The sequence below is a fragment of the Leptidea sinapis genome, chromosome 19, assembly GCF_905404315.1.
Source record: "Leptidea sinapis chromosome 19, ilLepSina1.1, whole genome shotgun sequence".
In the NCBI taxonomy this organism is placed as follows: domain Eukaryota; kingdom Metazoa; phylum Arthropoda; class Insecta; order Lepidoptera; family Pieridae; genus Leptidea; species Leptidea sinapis.
In genome coordinates this window covers 5,114,111-5,134,902 of record NC_066283.1, presented here as the reverse complement: position 1 = coordinate 5,134,902, position 20,792 = coordinate 5,114,111, and the positions used below count along the sequence as shown (strand labels likewise).

General features: G+C 34.0%; 1 protein-coding gene across 7 annotated transcripts in view; it reads left to right on the top strand.

Annotated features, from left to right (window-relative positions):
• Positions 1-3,348: 3,348 nt before the first annotated feature.
• LOC126969982 (uncharacterized) overlaps positions 3,349-20,792 on the top strand; it is a 42,056-nt gene continuing 24,612 nt past the window's right edge. For 4 of the 7 annotated variants that reach the window (XM_050815633.1, XM_050815632.1, XM_050815638.1 and 1 more), the window contains exons 1-5: positions 15,744-15,921; positions 16,028-16,156; positions 16,245-16,383; positions 17,984-18,128; positions 18,794-18,957. In XM_050815633.1, the coding sequence (XP_050671590.1) occupies positions 16,047-16,156; positions 16,245-16,383; positions 17,984-18,128; positions 18,794-18,957 (558 nt within the window). In that variant the 5' untranslated portion in view covers positions 15,744-15,921; positions 16,028-16,046. Of the gene's footprint in view, positions 3,479-15,743; positions 15,933-16,016; positions 16,157-16,244; positions 16,384-17,983; positions 18,129-18,793; positions 18,958-20,792 lie in introns of those variants that run through there. The other 3 variants (XM_050815637.1, XM_050815634.1, XM_050815635.1) reach the window with 3 other exon arrangements.

Below are 20,792 nucleotides of genomic sequence, written 5' to 3'. Positions count from 1 at the left end.
TATTCACAATAATCATTCTTTAAATAGCACCAACTCTTTTATGATTGCCCCTTTTACTATTGAAGAATTAAAAGCTGGTCTATCATCAAGAAAGGACTCTGCATGCGGTTTGGATTGGCTCTCCTATAAAATGTTTAAACTCCTAAACTCTTCTAACTTAAATAAGTTTCTAAAAATATTAAATCTCCTATGGAACAACTCCACTATTCCAGAAGAATGGAAAACAGACTGTCTAATTCCAATTTTAAAGCATGGGAAAGATTCTAGTTCAGCTGATTCATATCGTCCTATCACACTAAGCTCGTGTGTTGGTAAAATTTTTGAACAATTAATAAAACAGAGATTAATATTTTATATTGAAAGTAACAACCTCTTACCTAATAATCAATTTGGATTTCGATGCGGTCATTCTGCTTGTGAGAGTCTACGGCATTTATGTCTTGACATCCATAGTGACCAGATTGACAATAAGATATTGGTTGGTGTTTTTTTGGATGTTGTAGGAGCATTTAATAATGTTAATTTAGAACAATTATCATCCCTTCTTCTATCCTTAAATGTCCCTGAAAAAATAGTTAGTTGGATATTCAATTTCTTGCATGGTTGTAAACTTTATGTTAGAGTCAATAACCGATTAATAGGTCCTCGATATTCATATAGAGGCGTATCGCAGGGCGGAATTTTGAGTCCATTGCTCTTTATAATCTACATAAATCAAATAAATATTGTTTTGGGTAATAGAGTTTCTAACCTCCAATTTGCTGATGATCCAGTAGTGTATAGTTCAGGACTTAATTTAAATCGAGCATTAAAGGCCTGCAATAATCTGAAATCATTAGCTGTGGTACATATTGGGGTGCAGACCCACGCATCTTGCTAACACTATATAAGTCATTAGTCCGTAGCCATTTTGAGTATGCCTTCTTTTGTTATGGTGGAGTAATTACATTAGTGAATAAATTAGAAAAAATACAAAATAAATGCTTAAGGATCATAACAGGCGCTTTTAGGTCTACTCCTATTATATCATTACAAGTAGAATGTAATATTCCCGCACTAGCTCTTAGATTCAAATAACTACAAACAAAATTCTTTCTCAAATTAACTTCTATTAATAATCATCCACTCCTATTAAAGATACAGGACTATATTAACCAAACTGACAATAATTCCTACTATCAAGTAGAAGGCATCTCTGATTTGTTACATTTTTCTTGTGATCATAATCTATTTTCTAGTATTCTTTGGCTATGTTATTTAAATTCTTATAATTCAAAATATACTCCTATTAAAATAATTATTAATGAAACATTAAAATATAAGGAAGATGTATATAGTATGCTGTCAGAGTGGCAAAATTATAACCAACTTTATACTGATGGATCTAAAAGTAATACTGCTGTCTCTATGGCAGTTTATGACATACAACTGCGGAGTGGGTTTGGTCATAGGTTAAATACCTTGGCTAGTATATACACAGCAGAATGTGCTGCCATATATGCTGCTCTAGAATATATTGGAGAACAGTCATATAATAATTGGATTGTTATAACGGATAGCACGAGTGTTTTAAAAGCTTTACAATATCCTAAATGTAATGTTACAACTAATTTCATCATTTACAATATTAGAGATAAATATCAATGCTTATCCCTAACAAAATATATTGTTTTATTCTGGACTCCTTCACACATAGGCGTGGAAGGAAATGAACAAGCTGATTATCTTGCTAAATCTATTGTGAATAGTAATCAGATACATACTGCTTTGAACATTCCTATACCACATACAGATGCACTGTCTCATTTTAAAGGTACATTCTTGCAAGATTTTCAGAATTATTGGCAACAAGTTGTTCAAACAAAGGGCAAATGGTTAGCCGACATTAAAAACGAAATCTCTCCTCCCTGGTTTGTTAAAAAGAAAAAAATACTTACACAGAAAATTTTACACCAGAATTTGTCGGTTACGTCTGGGACATTCTCGCAGTGGTGCTCATTTATTTAGGATCGTTATTTTAGATTATATACTTGAAAATGTTAAATATCTTTAGAAAATATAATGCTTTATTTTTATTTAACATAATTTAGAATAATAATTGGTAAATAAAAATAAAATATGATTCATGGTAAATGGTACAATTTATCTATAATCATATCATAATGATGCTATGAGCATCATTAACTTAATTATTAGTACTCTTTCAGCCTTTAACAAATTATTGTAAATTGTATGTTTTTAGTTTTATTGTTACAATGTTATCTTAACAAAATTCTGTAAAATTTTTCGGTTAAAATTATGTAATTTATAATGGAAAAAGGTCTAGGAAATAAAAGGATTTATTGTTCTTTGATATAATATTTATATGCAATTTACTTTACATATCTATCACATAAACTTTTTAATGTTATTAAGTTTTATTTATTACATCTTCTTTCCAAAGTTAGTTTATATGTACCATACCAGCACTTTCGGAAAAGAAACCTCAGTGTCCCACATAACTATTCCAATGAGAGAGCTAATGCATTTGTCCACTACACTTCAAATACTTTCAATAAATTACAGCACTTGGTTAATATTGACCTATTCTGCTCTGATGTGCAATCAGCTAAAATAATTTTGGCACTTATGGCTAGATCCTAAATAGGATTGTATTGTATATAATCTACTTTATAAGTTTTAAATCTCTCAAATGTTATACATAAAGTTATTTGTTGTTTGTTGTAATGTTTTACTTGTGGAGGCTCTTAAATGGCCTTTACTTATTAACATATAACTCTGTAATAAGGCTGTCAGCCCCACTAATATAAATTTAAAAAATAAATATGTTTAACTTATATATAAAAATAAATTTTACAAGAAAAATCACAACACCTCAAGTAAGACGTATTGTGATTTATTCAAGTAAAAGGAAGGTAGAAAAAACTTTCGTCAATTTACATAATTATAATAATTTCGCGAGGTATGTATTTTGTGTTTTACTTAGATTTATTTTAACTTAAGTACGCACATATACACACCATTTAAAATATGTATTAATACATAAAGGTAATTCAACATAAACATCGAATTTGCCTATCTAAAACTTTACTATTTTATTATTTCGGCTGAAGAATAGGCATCCATGGTCATTAAATATATATTTTTTTAAAAAACCTTTATAAACCCCATGAAATAAAAATGTTCTCGAAAATGTAGCATTCCAATACTCAAAATGCGTCACACTATTTGACCGTATAATAGTCGATAAAAAATAGAGATGTGATGTGCCTAATTGAAGAGCACTGTCGTTCTCCCGTTAATCACCGTAACTGGATATCCACCGAGTGTGATACGTTATACCAATGTTATGAAATTGTTAGTTATCATCAAAGTTCGGTGTACAACCAGTGTCGGTTAGTCACTGATATTGACAAAGATATGCAATAGGCCTGCCGATCGTATCTTCCAACGATACAATAAAGTATCAAAGATATAGGTAAAGTATTGCTTTCATGCTTCTCCTCTACTCTACTCACCTAAATTTTAGTTCAGTTGCATATACATTATAGGAATATTGTACTCTTTGGAATGCTCTTTTACGTATGTCATCAAAGTACACATGTGTGCCCTCGAAAATGTCATTATTGTTTCGGGCAATGCCAACTGACATCAAACAGTCTCTCTCTCGTCTATCCCACTTATTAATTTAATATTGGTCGAAGAATCGAAGCCATAGATATATACCAGAGATAGATGTGCCACTGATGTTTTTATTATGTAAAATCAGTTTACCCGGGCTAAGAGATGGCGCTGCGTTATTTTTTGTAAAAATATTTTACGCCCGTAGTGTACCGGCTACCGTCGCTAGATGGCGCTCATTATGTTTATACTTTATCTATTGTTGTAGACGTATTGATTTTGTTTGCATATTGCGATATTGATTAATATAACAATTTGTTCTTTATTTTTGTATGGAAAATGTTCTATTTTATCAGCGGTGTTTTATATTGCTTTGATTACCACACGATATTCAAGTCTTGTTTTAATAACTTAAGTAAGTTTTTTACTATCACTAGCTCAATATATATCCATCTATCATGCATGTAAAATGATGGCAATCGTGATGAATTTGCAGCGTACCTAATAGAATGGATGGTAGCACTTTCAATGCAAATTTTTATCTTGTGCCAATGTTGGGAAGTTGCGCCCAAGGGGGCGAAGCTGCCTTTGTCATAGCTGGAACCCTACCACAGAACACTTTTACTCTTAATCCCTTTCGGCGGTTATCACTGTCTTCGTCCAATCGTCTGGAACTTGGCCCTGTCCAACATAAACCTGGATGCCGCAATCGCTCGTCGTACCGCTTCGCTGCAGCGTTTATTTGAGCGAAGCGACGTAAACTAAGTCTGTGTACAAAAGCAAAACAAAATGAATCCAAACAAAATCAATAAACATAATATTTTGGAATTTGGCGCCATATTTAAACATGAGGAGTGCTAACTCCTTTTTGGAGGCGCTAGCCTTATTTGGTCACATGAGAAACTAGTGCTTATTTGCAAATTCAATAACTAAGAACCTGGCAGTCGAATCGCTCTCCATTGATAGCAGTGTTACAATTAAAACTTATTATGATTTGATTAATCGGCTCAATTTTTAAATAAATATCAATGACGTTCTATACATATGGACATATCATTCGCAGTCTGATAACGGAACGGCAAAAGTGTTTTTCTCCTTAGTCGTGTGTCAATTAACAAGCCTAAGTGTGCTATAAAAAGCGCTGAAATAATACATCAAGGACTCTAAAAAAGATGGTGTGACTTATCATCGGTATGGTTATTTTATTTATATAAGATTGATATGCAAAAAGCAGAAGCAATTTAATAAAACGAATATTTTTTCTTTAAATATGGTATTAATTATTGACAAGTCCCCAGACAAGACCCACTTGTCAGCCAGAATGAAGAAATGAAAACAATAAGAGTCGCTGATATACCAGAGGGCCTACCATCAACTTTTAATAATCGATGCGAATCCGATGCAGTTCTGTTGAGGTACCTAAGCTGAATCACTAAAATTCGTACCATGAAGTGCCTTTTACTGAATGGCGTTTGGATCGCATAGAAGAATGAACGAAATAAAATTGCGTTTCGAAACCTAAAATGATATGATTTTAGTGGTTTTTTTGCGTAGAAAATACCACAAATAAATTTTAAATTCGCTTTATAGCGTCAAATTATAAACCCTTAAGCCCTTTTTTGTACTTAAAAAATAATAGTAATATAAATAAATATAGTTCTTTGAATTACAAATTAAATGTTTGCTTATGTGTTTTCGTAAAAATAACGAGTTATGAACGCACCTCCATTGATGTTTGATTTGACGGGATCACAGAGTATATTTTTTTAAATTCGTTTTTCGTTCGTTCTTGCGAATAGGCTATAGCCCGGGCACTTACTGCCTCGTCTTTAGTATTTTTATTTTTGGTATTTATTTTCAGTATTTTCTGTATGTTTTCTCTATTTATTAACAACATGATTCTCTTTCCTCTAAGGAAGTAGCAACCTTTTTTCGAATCGCTTACTTTGACAAATAAGCTATCCAGTTTAGGTTGAAATAACACCTCATGGTACGAATGAATGAACGAACTAAATCAGTTTGCGATTCAGTTGATATCATTTTTGACATTCAATTGACATCATTGCGATTTAATCAGTTGATTTGACGTCAACCTAAATTAGATAGCTCTAATCACGTCGTGGAACGAAATAGCAAAGCAGTTCATTTGAGGTTGTCAATTGAATCGCAATAAGAGTCTATGGTAGGCCTCCAGGTTTGATGAACCGTAGCTGTCAGGTGTGAGCCGCGATTTGGATTTTTAGTAATATTAATTATTAAGGCTATTTCGTGCACAGTTCATTTGTAATATTTAACAGAAATTAATATTTTACTGGTGGTGGTTATTTATATAGGTGATTGGTGAGTGACATATATTAAAACTTTGTTTGTAAACTAACTAGCCCTACTTTTTCACTTTCATAATGTACATATCACCTCCTGAACCTCCGGACCCTCCAGATATTCCTGTATCTGCGGGGACTAAACGGCGATTCGATACAAGCGATACTGATGTTGCTAGTAATAAAAAAAACTATAATCGATAAGGAGCTAGCATCTGCTTCTATATAAAACATTTATGTCCACCCAAGGTTAGTTGTGGGTCGCTGTAATTGTTAAGGTGTTCAAAAGTAACTTTCCAAATATTTAAATTGTTAATTTATATTCATTTCATAACCTTTTTAAATTTATATTCATTTCATAACTTTATTATTATTTCACCAACATGTCAATAAAACTTTTGTTAAATATAACACATTGCTGAATTGGAAGAGCGGAGACACCTGGTACAGGCATTATTTGCTTAAAAGGTGACTCCGGCCACTAGCTGCTGTAAACTATGATTTTAAGAGAAATAAATCATTATTATTATTATTATTATTATTATTATTATTATTGTTATTGTTATTGTTGTTGTTGTTGTTGTTGTTGTTGTTGTTGTTGTTGTTGTTGTTGTTGTTGTTGTTGTTGTTGTCGTTGTCGTTGTCGTTGTCGTTGTCGTTGTCGTTGTCGTTGTCGTTGTCGTTGTCGTTGTCGTTGTCGTTGTCGTTGTCGTTGTCGTTGTCGTTGTCGTTGTCGTTGTCGTTGTCGTTGTCGTTGTCGTTGTCGTTGTCGTTGTCGTTGTCGTTGTCGTTGTCGTTGTCGTTGTCGTTGTCGTTGTCGTTGTCGTTGTCGTTGTCGTTGTCGTTGTCGTTGTCGTTGTCGTTGTCGTTGTCGTTGTCGTTGTCGTTGTCGTTGTCGTTGTCGTTGTCGTTGTCGTTGTCGTTGTCGTTGTCGTTGTCGTTGTCGTTGTCGTTGTCGTTGTCGTTGTCGTTGTCGTTGTCGTTGTCGTTGTCGTTGTCGTTGTCGTTGTCGTTGTCGTTGTCGTTGTCGTTGTCGTTGTCGTTGTCGTTGTCGTTGTCGTTGTCGTTGTCGTTGTCGTTGTCGTTGTCGTTGTCGTTGTCGTTGTCGTTGTCGTTGTCGTTGTCGTTGTCGTTGTCGTTGTCGTTGTCGTTGTCGTTGTCGTTGTCGTTGTCGTTGTCGTTGTCGTTGTCGTTGTCGTTGTCGTTGTCGTTGTCGTTGTCGTTGTCGTTGTCGTTGTCGTTGTCGTTGTCGTTGTCGTTGTCGTTGTCGTTGTCGTTGTCGTTGTCGTTGTCGTTGTCATTGTCATTGTCATTGTCATTGTCATTGTCATTGTCATTATTATTATTATTATTATTATTATTATTATTATTATTATTATTATTATTATTATTATTATTATTATTATTATTATTATTATTATTATTATTATTATTATTATTGTTGTTATTAAAGAATATACTCATTTAGACAAAAGACCATTTTAGTCCTCATTTCCCGCTCTGAACAAGACCCTGCCACAGGATTTACCATCCGTCCTATTAAATTCGGCCAATTACTGTTCAAACACAAAATTTTTACTATCCGTCCAGACGGAGTTAAGAATGTTGGCAGAAATAAAATTGCTGTCTGCTTTAAGAACGCTATTGATGCAAACAAATTTTTAGATAACCCTATTCTGGCAAATAACAAATATACAGCCACAATACCCAGTTATAATTTAACCAAGATGGGGATTGTTCGCCAAGTCCCAGTTGAACTATCTATGGCCCCAGTCTCCATTCTTCAATGGAACATGAGAAGCCCAAGAAACATAGTCTCCTTCATCTTATTAATAAATTTCGTCCAGCTGCCATGGCCATTTCAGAGACATGGTTAGCTCCGGGGTCGCATTTTAAGATCCCTGGATATGCATGTCTCCGTGATGGTCGGGCTGATGGAGTTGGTGCGGGCTGTGCCTTATTTATAGCACGCCCTCGCCTTTTTCCCTATCCACATCGCGGTATAAATATTGTAGCGGCAAAGGTCTCTCTCATAAGTCAAAGCATCTCTTTGCTTTCAATTTACATCCCTCACCCTAATTCATGCATGATAGCAGATATACTCCTTTTAATTTCTTCTATCCCTCCTCCTATTAATGGGGGACTTAACGCCCATCACACTTCATGGGGTTGTAGTAGCAATGATTATTTCGCTTTTTCCCTTCTTGACATTTTTGATGAAACTAATCTCTGTATCCTCAATAATGGCTCACCAAACCGCAGGGTTTCACCTCTACAAAACCCCAAAAGTGCTGTTAACCTTTCCTTATGCTCTCCTTGTCTGGCGCCCCTCCTGGAATATCCTGACCGATTCCCATGGTAGTGACCACTCCCCTTCACATGCCTGACAGAACGATCCCTTGTCAAAACTATTCCCCATCCCTTAAATACAGATTATCCAATGTCAATTGGCCTGCATTCGCCTCAGATCTTGATCAAAAACTAGAATCTTTTCCTTCATCAAATCCAGACAATGTAGTAGATAATTACAACAAACTAGTTAATTTCCCTGTAAAAACACTCTCCAACAGTACAATTTCTACTTCTTGGTGGAATGCAGAATGTACAGAGGCAGTTAAAAATCGGAAATTGGCTGAGAAAACATACTCAAGGAATATGACATTAGTTAATTTTATTGAATATAAAAAAATGGCTGCAAAGGCTACAAATTTATTTGCAAGAAAGTAAAAACAGGGTTTGTTCAATTTCTGTCAAAACCTGTCTCCCAAAACCCCCTCTTCAGTAGTTTGGAGACAAATTAGAAAATTTAGAGGCTCATTTAGTTCTGTATAGGATAATTTTGGTGTTGATTCATCTAGTTGGCTCTATTCCTTCTCTGATAGGATGTCCCCCCCTTCTGTTCCAAATTATGACAATTTTTCGGCGCCCCCACACCTTCTTCTCTCTACCCACAGTCTGGACTGTCCTTTTTCTTTCTCTGAACTTCTTCTGGCTATGAATGGTTTAAATGACTCTGCTCCGTGGGCAGACGGCATCCCATATTCATTCCTGAAAAATTCTTCAAATAAGATCAAGGGATACTACTTAGATCTCATTAATAACCTGTTTGATGTTGGTGTAATTCCTCCGCCTTGGAAAAATCAAGTAATTATTCCAGTGCTTAAACCTGACCAGAATCCATCTGAATATTTCAGTTATAGACCAATCGCTCTATCTTCAGCCCTTGCTATGATTTCTAAACACATGATAAAACATAGACTGGAGTGGTTTGTAGAAAATAAAAATCTTCTATCAAATATGGAAAAGGCGAGAGTTCCTTAGAAAGTCTAAGTATCCTTACCACTGACATAAGAATTCCACTCCATAAAAAAGAACACCTTTTGGGTGTTTTCTTAGATATTGAAGCCGCATATGACAATGTATCTCTTCCTGTGCTCCGGAGTAAACTCAACCAGCTGAGTATCCCAGAGAAGCTATCCCGTTTCATATGCAACATGCTTATGGAGAGAACCCTCCCTCCGAAGTCAGTGCGGAAAGGTTTACCTCAAGGTTCAGTTCTTAGCCCTCTTCTATACAACTTATATTCTTATGACCTAGATAGTACTGTCTCCTCCCTCTGTCAAATATTGCAGTATGCAGACGACATTGTTTTGTACAGCTCTGAAAAGTCAATAAAAGAATCAATAAATCGCCTAAATTATGCTCTTGAGTATCTCTCAGAATATCTTCTGCAACATGGACTGACGCTATCTGTTTCCAAAAGTAGAGTTGTTCTTTTCTCTAACAAAAGACTCAGACCTTCCATAAACATCAAAATATACACAGAGGCTATACCGGTGGAGACTAAAGTCAAGTTTTTGGGTGTCAGGTTGGACAAAAAATGTACAGGCATTAACCACACAGAATATATCTCCCAAAAGTGTGAGATGAACATTAACATTCTTCGTTCTCTATCTGGTGTGTGGTGGGGAGCCCACCCTTTCACCGAAAAATTTCTCTACAATGCTATCATACGGAGCCATATTGATTATGGTTACTTCCTCTTGGTCCCGGGTAACAAATCAGGTCTACGGAAATTAGATAAGATTCAGTCCAAATGTCCAATGCAATGCAAGTTGAGTGTGTGGAACCACCTCTATCACCCCGTCATCAGTTCCTTGCTAATAAATTACTTTTTAAAATTTCGAGAACATCCCTTGCTTCAAAAACTGGAGCTACTTGCCACTCTACATAGTACCAATGTATCTAAAGAGAACAGTCCTACCTTACATCATAGTTACCTACTACTGTCTCACCTACCTAGTCTCTTTCAAACCTCCAAATTACCTTTATTTTCAATGCCCTTCGATGCACTAACCTTTCAGCCCTTCATAAGCTTACGACATGCTCGAACACTTACCAAAACTTCTAAAGATCTAAGGAAACGTACACTGGCACTAATCAGGACAAGACAGGACTACAGCATACTAAGAACAAAAGCCGAGCCAAAAAAATGAATTATGAGCACTCTTTAAACTTATAAGGAATTACATTAAAACGACTATAAAACTTACAGATCAAACTTTCGAAAAACCAGGATCGTATGACAGCAGTTCTGATGATACATTTGATCAATTTTTAAAAATAAAATATTTGGAATCTGATTTTAACTATGAAACCGAATATTCATAAAATTTGATTTATTATTTATTTTCTTGAACATAAAAACTTTATCTACCTTTGGCTTACCTTTTATCTTATAAATAAAGTGGGTGTATTACTAGATAGAAAACTCAGAAAAATACAAAGTATCAACTATTTTCCACATAAGTTTCAATGGTGCATGCCTTATGTTTTTTAAATTTCCCGTTTCGACTGCCAAAACTCGCTAGCCAGACTATATGGACCTGAACAAGCTAAATTGTGGTGGCCGTTCCACAAAAGCCATACAATTGCCAATTCACAAATTTAAATCGGAAAAAGGGCGGGAAACTTAAGATCGGTCGCACGTAATTTTGATAATTTTCCATTTTATTTTTAAATTTCATGTAAATATTTAGATATTTTGATCAGATAAGTTGTAGTTTGTATATATTTTAGTAGTTAGTTTGTATTAAAGTGTAAATTTGTTTATTTGTGTAAATTTCATCCTATTGGTAAGTCTTCTTTTCTTCACTTTTCTATGATATGATGGATCCCCCGGATGATCCTGGTGGGGCAGCCCCTGATATAGGTCATGTAGTGACAATTTCCAATACTGACTATGGTAGTACGATGGATACAGACGGGTCTGTGTCTCAGACATCTAGTGGCCGTAAAAGAGTGTCAGCTCGACCCAGAATATGCAGACACTGTAATAAAAGACGACGAAAACACCGTGGTGATAAGAAGGATATTAAGGAAAGTGATTGCAAATGTGTAGACATTAGTGACAAACAAATTCTTTCCAAAGTCGATTCCTGCAATAATTCTTCTATAGTAGAGACCATACAAAAACATAACACAGACTTTTTATTTTTTTATTTATTTTATTTTAAAAAGGGATAGGCCGGAATAGGTTATCTATTTCTTTTTCTAGGTACCAAAATGCAAATGACTTTGTTGAAAACAAAAATTTAGAAAATGAAAAATATAAGGTTTTTATTCCATCATTTTCTGTGAGTAGAATAGGAATAGTCAGAGGTGTACCAGCTGAGTGGTCCGAAGAGGAAATAAGAGATAATGTTTCTGTTCCTATTGGCTGTGGCCCAATCATAAAAATTAGGAGAATAAAACGAAAGATGTTGATTGATGGACAAAACCATCTTAAATGTACTGTGTCTGTGGTATTTACTTTTGATGGACAGTTTTTGCCTAAACGAGTGTATATGTGCTACACTTCTCTTACTGTAGACTTGTATATATATCCTACTATTCAATGCTACAATTGTTGTCGGTTTGGTCATGTGAAATCTCAATGCAGATCTAAACCAAGATGTTTTAGATGTGGTCAAGGACATACTGATGATAACTGCTCTATTCAAGATGATTTTATATCTTGTTATTTATGTAAAGGTTCCCATATTGCAACTGATAAAAAATGTTTAGAATATGAAAGACAAAGAGCCATAAAGGAATCAATGGCTAAAAACTGTATTTCCTATTCAGAAGCTTCAAAGATACATCCATCTGTCTCTCGAATTTCATATGCATCTCATGATACATTACTCTCATCATCTAACATCACTCCTAATACTTTTCCAACCCAGCATCAACATTCAATACCTAAAGCTATAAACAATACTTCATATAAAAAAAACTGTTTTTGTTAAACCAAAGCCTCCACCTCCACTTAGCAAAGGATATGATAAATCTGCTCACCAAGAAATTTTAAGGGATTTTAATAATCCCCAACCCTCTAATGGATGTGCATTAATTAACAAAGAAAATGAAAAGCCTTTGGAATCCTCATTAATTGATTTCATTATTATAAAATCTCTTATAAAATCTCTTAGTCAATCGAATGAGTTTTCACCGTCCAACGCTGCCTTATTAGTTTCTGCAACTACTCAAATTTATAAACCAAATAATGGACAAAGTTCTTCAATGGAATTGTCAAAGCATCACTCCTAAAAAAAGTGATCTTATTTATTTATTAAATAAATATAAAAGAGACATGGTTGAAATCAGTATCTTTACTTAAGATTCGTGGTTATCCATGTCTCAGAGAAGATCGTGTGGATGGGCATGGCGGAAAAGCCATGCTTGTGAAACACCCTCTTTCCTTTTCTCTCTTCTCTATTCCTTCTCACAGTAATGATTTTTCTATTATTGCTGCTTTAGTCGAAAATATCTGTTATGTATCTATTTATATACCTCATCCTTCTTCTGCAATCTTAAATAAAATTAAAGATATAATTTCCATTCTTCCGAAGCCTTTTATCATCCTTGGTGATTTTGACTGTCACCATGAAACCTGGGGTTACTTATCTTCTAATAGTTATGCTAACACATTAATAGATATATTTGATTCAGTGAATTTGTGTATATTAATTGATGGTCGTCCTACACGACGTTCTCCTCCTGACGAGGGTCCAAGTGCTCCAGATTTAACAGTCACTACACCTAATCTTGCTTCTTCTTTGTCCTGGTACCCATTACGATCTACTTTTGGTAGTGATCACTTACCACTATTATTATCATTTCCAACCTGCAATAATAACAATAAAGTATTACATAAAACATATTCTCCTCGTTTAAAATATAAGCTTAATGATGTTGATTGGGATTTATATTTTCTCTCACTGAATTAAAAGGTTTATTGTCACATGTTAAGGATTCTGCCGGTATTCCGTATTCCTTTATCTCTCATTTAGATGATGATGTTTTACTTTATTATTTATCTCTTATTAATTCCATAGTGACATCTGGTAACATCCCCTCCACGGGGAAACGTCATGAAATAATTCCCGTACTGAAACCTAATAGGTGTTCTTCAGACCATTCTGCCTATCGCCCAATCGCACTTTCTTCTGTTTTGATGAAAATTACAGAACATCTTATAAAAAATCGTTTAGAATGGTTTGGTGAGCATAACGGTCTATTATGTGAATCCCAATTCGGTTTCAAACGTGGGAAAAGTACTATTGATAGCTTAAGTATATTCATTTCTGATATTTAATTACCATTTTCAAATAATAAATCAGTAATAGCTGCATTCTTAGATATAAATTGTGCCTATGAAAACCTTTCCGAAAGATACATAATCCTGAAACTAGATGACGGGAAGTCAATTACTCGACTTGTTTCAAAGGGCCTCCCCCAGGGATCAGTACTTAGCCCAATATTATATAATATTTATACACATGATTTAAAATCATCACTTAATAGTGTAAATGTTCTTCAGTATGCTGATGATCTATTAATTTACTGTCGTGATATTTCTATTGAAAAAGCTAGTTCTTCTATAACACAACCGCTGATAAATTTAAAAACTTGGTTGGACTTAAATGGCCTTGATCTATCACCTGAAAAAAGTACAATAGTTTTATTCACGATCAAGAACTTCTCCTCCTATTTCTATATTTTATGAGGGTTATCAGATTCCAGTTAAAGATAATGTTAAGTTTTTGGGAATTGTCTTAGATTCGAAACTAACTGGTATCCCACATTGTGATTACCTAAATTCTAAATGTGAGCATACTCTTAATATTTTAAGATGTCTGTCAGGTGTTTGGTAGGGTGCGCACCCTTTTTGCATGAAATTGTTATATAATGCTCTTATAAGAAGTATATTAAATTATGGTACATTCTTGCTGGAGCCTGGTAGTGCATTTAAAAAACTAGATCTCACACAGCCCAAACCTTTACGAGTAGTTTCTGGTGCTATACGGTCAAGTCCTATCAATGCTCTTCAAGTAGAATGTGGTGATCCTCCATTACATCTACGTCGTCAATATTTAGCAGACAAATTTATATTCCGATCTTTTCAGTTTCTTAACCATTCTCTTTATAACTAACTTCAGAAACTTTCTCATTATAAAGATTTATCTGCATATTGGTCAAATAAAAACCACCTTGTCTAATCAATCGTTTTAAGAAATTTATCAACATAAAAGCTCCAATTCATCGATCCATTAATTATCCTCTTTTCAGTACTAGCTCTGAAGCATTAATGTTTCTTCCAGAAATTCATTTTAACTCAGATTTAAATAAGCACGATATTTGTACAAATTTTTCGTTTAATCTTCTTAAAAATACTGTTTGGGTTGATTACCATCATTTTTACACAGACGCGTCTAAACATTTCTCCTCGGATCCTGTTGGTGTAGGTGTCTATCACGCTCAATTTAAAATGTCACAGAAAATTAAACTACCTCCGGAAACATCGGTGTTTAGTGGGGACTGTTATGGTATTTTTAAGGCTATTGAATATATTATTCTATTTAAACTTCCAAAAACAATAATTTTCTCTGATTCAAAAAGTGCCTTACAGTCTCTCAATAGGTTCCCATTTAAATCAAAAAATATTTCTTCTGTTGTCATAGAAATAAGAAATCTATTAAATAAATGCAATCACTTTGGTCTTTCTGTGTTGTTTGTATGGATCCCCAGCCATAAGGACATTCCTGGTTATATAAAACCAGACCAACTAGCTAATGATGCCGTGGTCGTTGGCGACATTTTCCCTTATAAAGTTTTTGCCAGGATCTAGGTCTTCCAATAGTTCACCTTCAGGATTGTTGGAATAGACTTTGGACTGAAACTGGTCAATAAAAGGCAGGAAATATTTTAACCTTCAGCCACTTATTTCATTTAAACCATGGTTTTTCCGTGCCAAATGCAATAAGTTAGTATGTTCTTCTATGATAAGAATGCGTTTGGGTCATGTTTGCACACCTCTTCATCTTAATAGATTAGGCATTGTATCTACTGACATGTGTGAATGTGAATCCGATAAATGTGATCTAGATCACATTTTCTTTTCATGTTCTCTATACTACCGCTCCTCATTCCTGAATGATCTAATATCTCTTAATGTTCCTTTTCCTACCTGTATATCCTGTCTAATTATGTATCCATGTAAATTTTATAAAATATTGTCATCTTTCATTCTTCAGAATCATATTAAAGTTTAAATATTTGTAATGTTGTGTAAGTAGCAAGTATATATGTATATTTATGAAATTTTTATAATCCGTTTCAATCCTCTTTCTACTTATCTGATCCTTTCCCGTGTTCCGTATCCTTTTTTAACATAGTTTCCCAATCTTTTTAATTTACGTTATTGGCAAAAAGTAAACGCTATTGCCAAAAGAAGAAAAAAAAAATTATATCGATTGGCGATACGCGATAATGGCCGGTACCGGAGCGTTATTGTTTAAATTAAAATTTTAAATTACTACTTAATTGTATTCTTTGATTATCAGTTAATGCTTGGTTACCTCTAGAAGTAGTGTATAGTGTTCTACTTCTGTGTTGTTAAGTGGCTCTGGCTACTGCCGTACTGCCCATTTACTACGTACGTACTTAGTACATAGTCCGTACTGCGGATGACCGTGGTATAATTTTTTGAAGCAAAGCATCTATTCTGAATAATGATAAATTAATGGATAGTATTTTTTTAGTTACTACCTACAAGTAATAATGGGCCCAAAACAACTTACTAGTGATGAAGTGCCCGGCAAGTTTGTTGAGTGGCTATTGTCAATGGGATGTCCTGCTGAAAAGGTCCCGACTTTGGAAGCTATTTCCGAGTATGTTATTTTCTTTTAACTAAACAAAAGTAATAGTTCCTTCAGTGAAAGATTTATACGCAATGTGTTGTTTTATATAATGTTTTAGGATGTGCAAAGGCCAATACTATATGGTTTGGAGGAGTTTGATGGAGCGTGTGCAGTCCAAGCATATTATACGAGAAAAAAAGCTCCAGGTATTCTGTGACGACATCAGATTGTGTAAGCAGCGGAGTCCGTTCAGTGAGGTAATTCAGATTGTTTAGATTGTTTTAGAGAAATAACTATAACTAGGGAGAGATTATCATTCCAAAAGACTAAGAATAATCCCTTGACCGTGATTGACCCTGAAGTGAAAGATTGCTTGTGTATGTTTTAAAATGTAACTATGCTATACTTGGACAAAATAACTACTGAGATATATATATATATATATATATATATATTTCAAAATAAATAAATAATAACAAACAGACAAAGGAAATGACACTTTTAAAGTCCTTAAATTTGAACACTCTTTCAAGTCAAATTGGATATAATTCCAGAAAAATGTTCCAAACCACAACCATGTCTAAATTGAGTTAAGAACACAAAACTTTTCACATGATTAATATTAACGGACTGACAAAAAATTGAAGCCCTACCATAACTCTTTAAATGACATCAATTCTTAGTAGCCCAACCCACATGTGTGAAATACACTAATATTTATTAAACATTGAACATAAATTCCTTAAAATGTGTGGCTTGGAACGTTTTTCAGGAACTACATCCAATTTATATTAATAAAAACTATATATCATAGTGTTACTATAATTTTGTCATACTTGAACTTGAATACATAATTCACACATTTTGTTGCTAAACCAATATTCATTATAGATGGATTTACTCTCAAAGTGTTTTTCTATCCATTTGCCACTCCAGGGCCTTAAATCATTCAGCATAAGATGGCCCCGCATTATATTCTCCAATTATGTTTTTTTTATCAGTAGGAATTGCAACTGTGATGATAACCTCTTAACCGTGTGAGTTTTGGGCTCTCTAAACAGTGATTATCGGTTGTTTACCAGGCAATATAAACATATCGTATGTATATACATACATATCTATGCATATTATTTCACTTGTCACGATGGAATGAATGCTTATACTATAGGTGATTTGAGTGAATTTATCTGAAAGCTATTATAATAAATATAAATTATTTGATTTGTGGTTTTATTTTATTTTTTTAGTACTTTTTTACTTTTACTATTTAGTACTTCTTTACATCCATTTTCTTTTTGATTGGTTAATGGTGCTGGTGACACAATTACTTTGGAACTTTTATTAATACTATATTGTAGGTGCCTATTGTGAACACTGTTTGTTGACGCTAATAAATTATATTAAAAAAAATAAGAATAACTTAACATTTGCATTTGTGCTTCATGTATACAAAAAAAATATTTGCTATACAAAACATTACAAAAAAATGAATAATTAGGCTAAGCGATGAAAGAATAGGCAAACGGAAAAGGCTCAGCTTCACCAGACATGGAAGCATGGTTTTATGTTTCCATGTAGCACTGTTTTTCAGTCATCCCCTCCTCCCTAAGGTGTTGAGTGGGAGTGGATGTATTATAGCTCCTCGATTACCTACTGAACCTATCATTTTATTAAATATAATATTTAAAAAAATGTGTGTGTGTTTGCATGTGTATGTGTTTATATCATACAGAAAAAATCTATTACAGAAAAGAATTTCCAGTGGATGTGGTTCAATTTCTCCGTTTACATTTTACAGTAATCTGTTTTTATTTTATTCCTTTCATTCTGGAGTAATGCAAAATTATTCCTTTATAGAAAAACAGTGCAGTTATTGAACCACTGCAGCTAACTGTGTGGAACCAGCAAACAGAACTAAAAAAGAATGTCGCTAATGCTGAGAAGAGACTGAACGAAGCGCACAAGGATTTGAACGTGTTAATTGATAAAGTGTCAGTTCGATGTGAGTATCTCTTATTAGTACTAGTGTTGCCGATCATGAGTATTGTACTACATTTCAGATATGTTTAATGAATCTGTACATTGATTTTATAAAAAAATTAAGAAAAATTACTTGGCTTCTCAGGTATGAATAATAATTTTAGATATGTACATTAAAATTTCAATAACTTAAATAAGATATATGAAAGAATAATATTAATATGTGAGACAAAAACAAACTTGATGCACTTATAGGCCAAGTTAACTCCGCAGTTCATATATCGGCAATCATGGGACTGAATTAAAATAAGGGACGAGACGAGCAGGACGTTCAGCTGATGGTAATTGATACGCCCTACCCATATAACAATGCAGTGCCGCTCAGGATTCTTGAAAAACCCCAAAAATTTTAAGTGGCACTACAACTGCACTCGTCACCTTGAGATATTCAGTCTCATTTGCAAAGTAATTTCATTAGGTACGCCGCCCTGCATACCGAAACATAGTAATGCTTACACATTACTGCTTCACGACGGAAATAGGCGGCGTTGTGGTATCCATAATCTAGCCGGCATCCTGTTCAAAGGAGCCGAACTGATAACTTATTTGACATCTAGCACACAGAACTATGATATATGACTCTCTAAACTATGATGGTTTGATCAACTATTATTTATTGTTTTGCAGTGGCCCAAAAGAACATGTTTTCTCAACGAATACAGGATTTAAAGAGACGTGTCTGGGTACTGCGGCATTTGAAGTTGGAAATAAAAATAAAGAAGGCGCATGTCGACGAAGCAAAAGATGTGGCTAATAAACTAACCGAGAGCTATCATGCGGATGATGTTCAGGTTTGACTTACTTTTGTGTGATGAACAGAGAGAGTTTGAACTTATATATGTAATATAAGTTATAACTTTCCTTTAAAGTGGCGGTAGTTTCTCAACCTTATTTTGCTCACCGCCCACTTTGAGAATATGTTTTTTTCTAAAGTATTTTCGTGTATTTTTTTGACTTTTTATACTATATTTTTTAATCTACCCACGCCCCATCTGCGCCATCTCAATGCCCCCTAATTTTCTCTGGGTCTTCTACGGCCCCCCCGAAAGACTCAAACGCCCACAAGGGGGCGTTATCGCCCACGTTGAGAACCTATAAACAGCGGTGGATTTACACTAGGGGCAGTTGGGGCAACTGCCCAGGGCGGCAAATTTTTAGGGCAGTAAAATTTTGGAAGTGAAAAAATTTTTTTTGTCTTATCAAGATTGCTCAATATAATTAATTCATTCTGTTAATTAATAATTTTTGGTTTAATTTATAACTCAAGAAATTCAATTTATCCATTAAATAAATAAAAACGATTTAATCAATTTATTTCCTTGGAGTTTTAAAATAATAATAGTTTTTTTTTTTCTGGAATTAAAGAAATTTTATTAGAATTTTCTACAATAAATAAGTTATTTTAGTTTTGAAAAATAAAATATATAAACTATAAGTTTAAGTGTAATTACAGTATTGGGGCAGATTTTTTTCCGGTGCCCAGGGGCGGCATTAAGTTTAAATCCGGTCCTGCCTATAAACAATACACTAAAACACTTTAATTTATATTTGAACACTTTTACACAAATTATTTCGCACCAAAATAGGCATAAACTGTGCTATGGGTTGCGAGACAACGATATATTGAATATAAGAAACAAACATCCATATTCATCATATTATAAACATTTATTTGTCTATAACGGCATTACTCGTTTGTCGCGAGTCGAACCCTCGATAGCCCCGGCGTCTACAAAATTCCCTGCGAGTGCGGCAAAAGCTACATTGGGGATACGGGACATAATATAAAGACAAGACTCACAGAGCACATCCGAAGTGTACGCAAGATGGATAGCGACATCTCGGCGGTGGCAGATGTGCTCAAATCCGATATCTCATTATATTACGTTCGATAAGGTATAAATAATAGTTAAAAAAAACTAAAAAGCACGCTTTATATAAAATTCAACTGAAAAATAGAAAATAAATTTAAATTGAAAATAGTGTAAAAAAAATATATTTTATTGTAAAAAAAAGCGTGGGGTGCTTTTTAAGATATAATTAAAATAATAATTCTTTTACACCCCACGCTTTTTTAACAATTTATTTATTTCAATTATTTATTTTCAATTTTTAGTTAAATTTTCTATAAAAGCGTATTTTTAAAACTATTAAGTACTTTAACATCAATTCCTGCCTTATCGACTATAGATGAAAATGATATAAATTAACAAAAATCATATTTTGCAAATTGAAAAATTGAATAATTTTATCAAATTAGTGTAATGTCATCGGTGCTCGATAAATCAACAAAGTTTGGACGAAATCTAGCCGTTTAAAGTGGGTCAAAATCGCGCCCAAAGAAGTCCGTTACAAACATACAAACAAACATACAGGTGAAGCTAATATAAAGCGTATAAAAACTATTGACCCGCAATAAGAATTTTATGTCTCAGAAGTTTTTCCAAAAATTGCTATTGAAATCAGTCGATGAATTAATTTTGATAGAGACAAGGGTTGGTCTCTGCCACTTACTTGGAATCCCGTGCTGTTAAACAAATCTCGGAAAGATCCTTAGTGCCGATGATTCCGTAGTGAACATTGAGTACTAGTCTACCCCGTATTACCTACCGTACCTAGAGCCCGT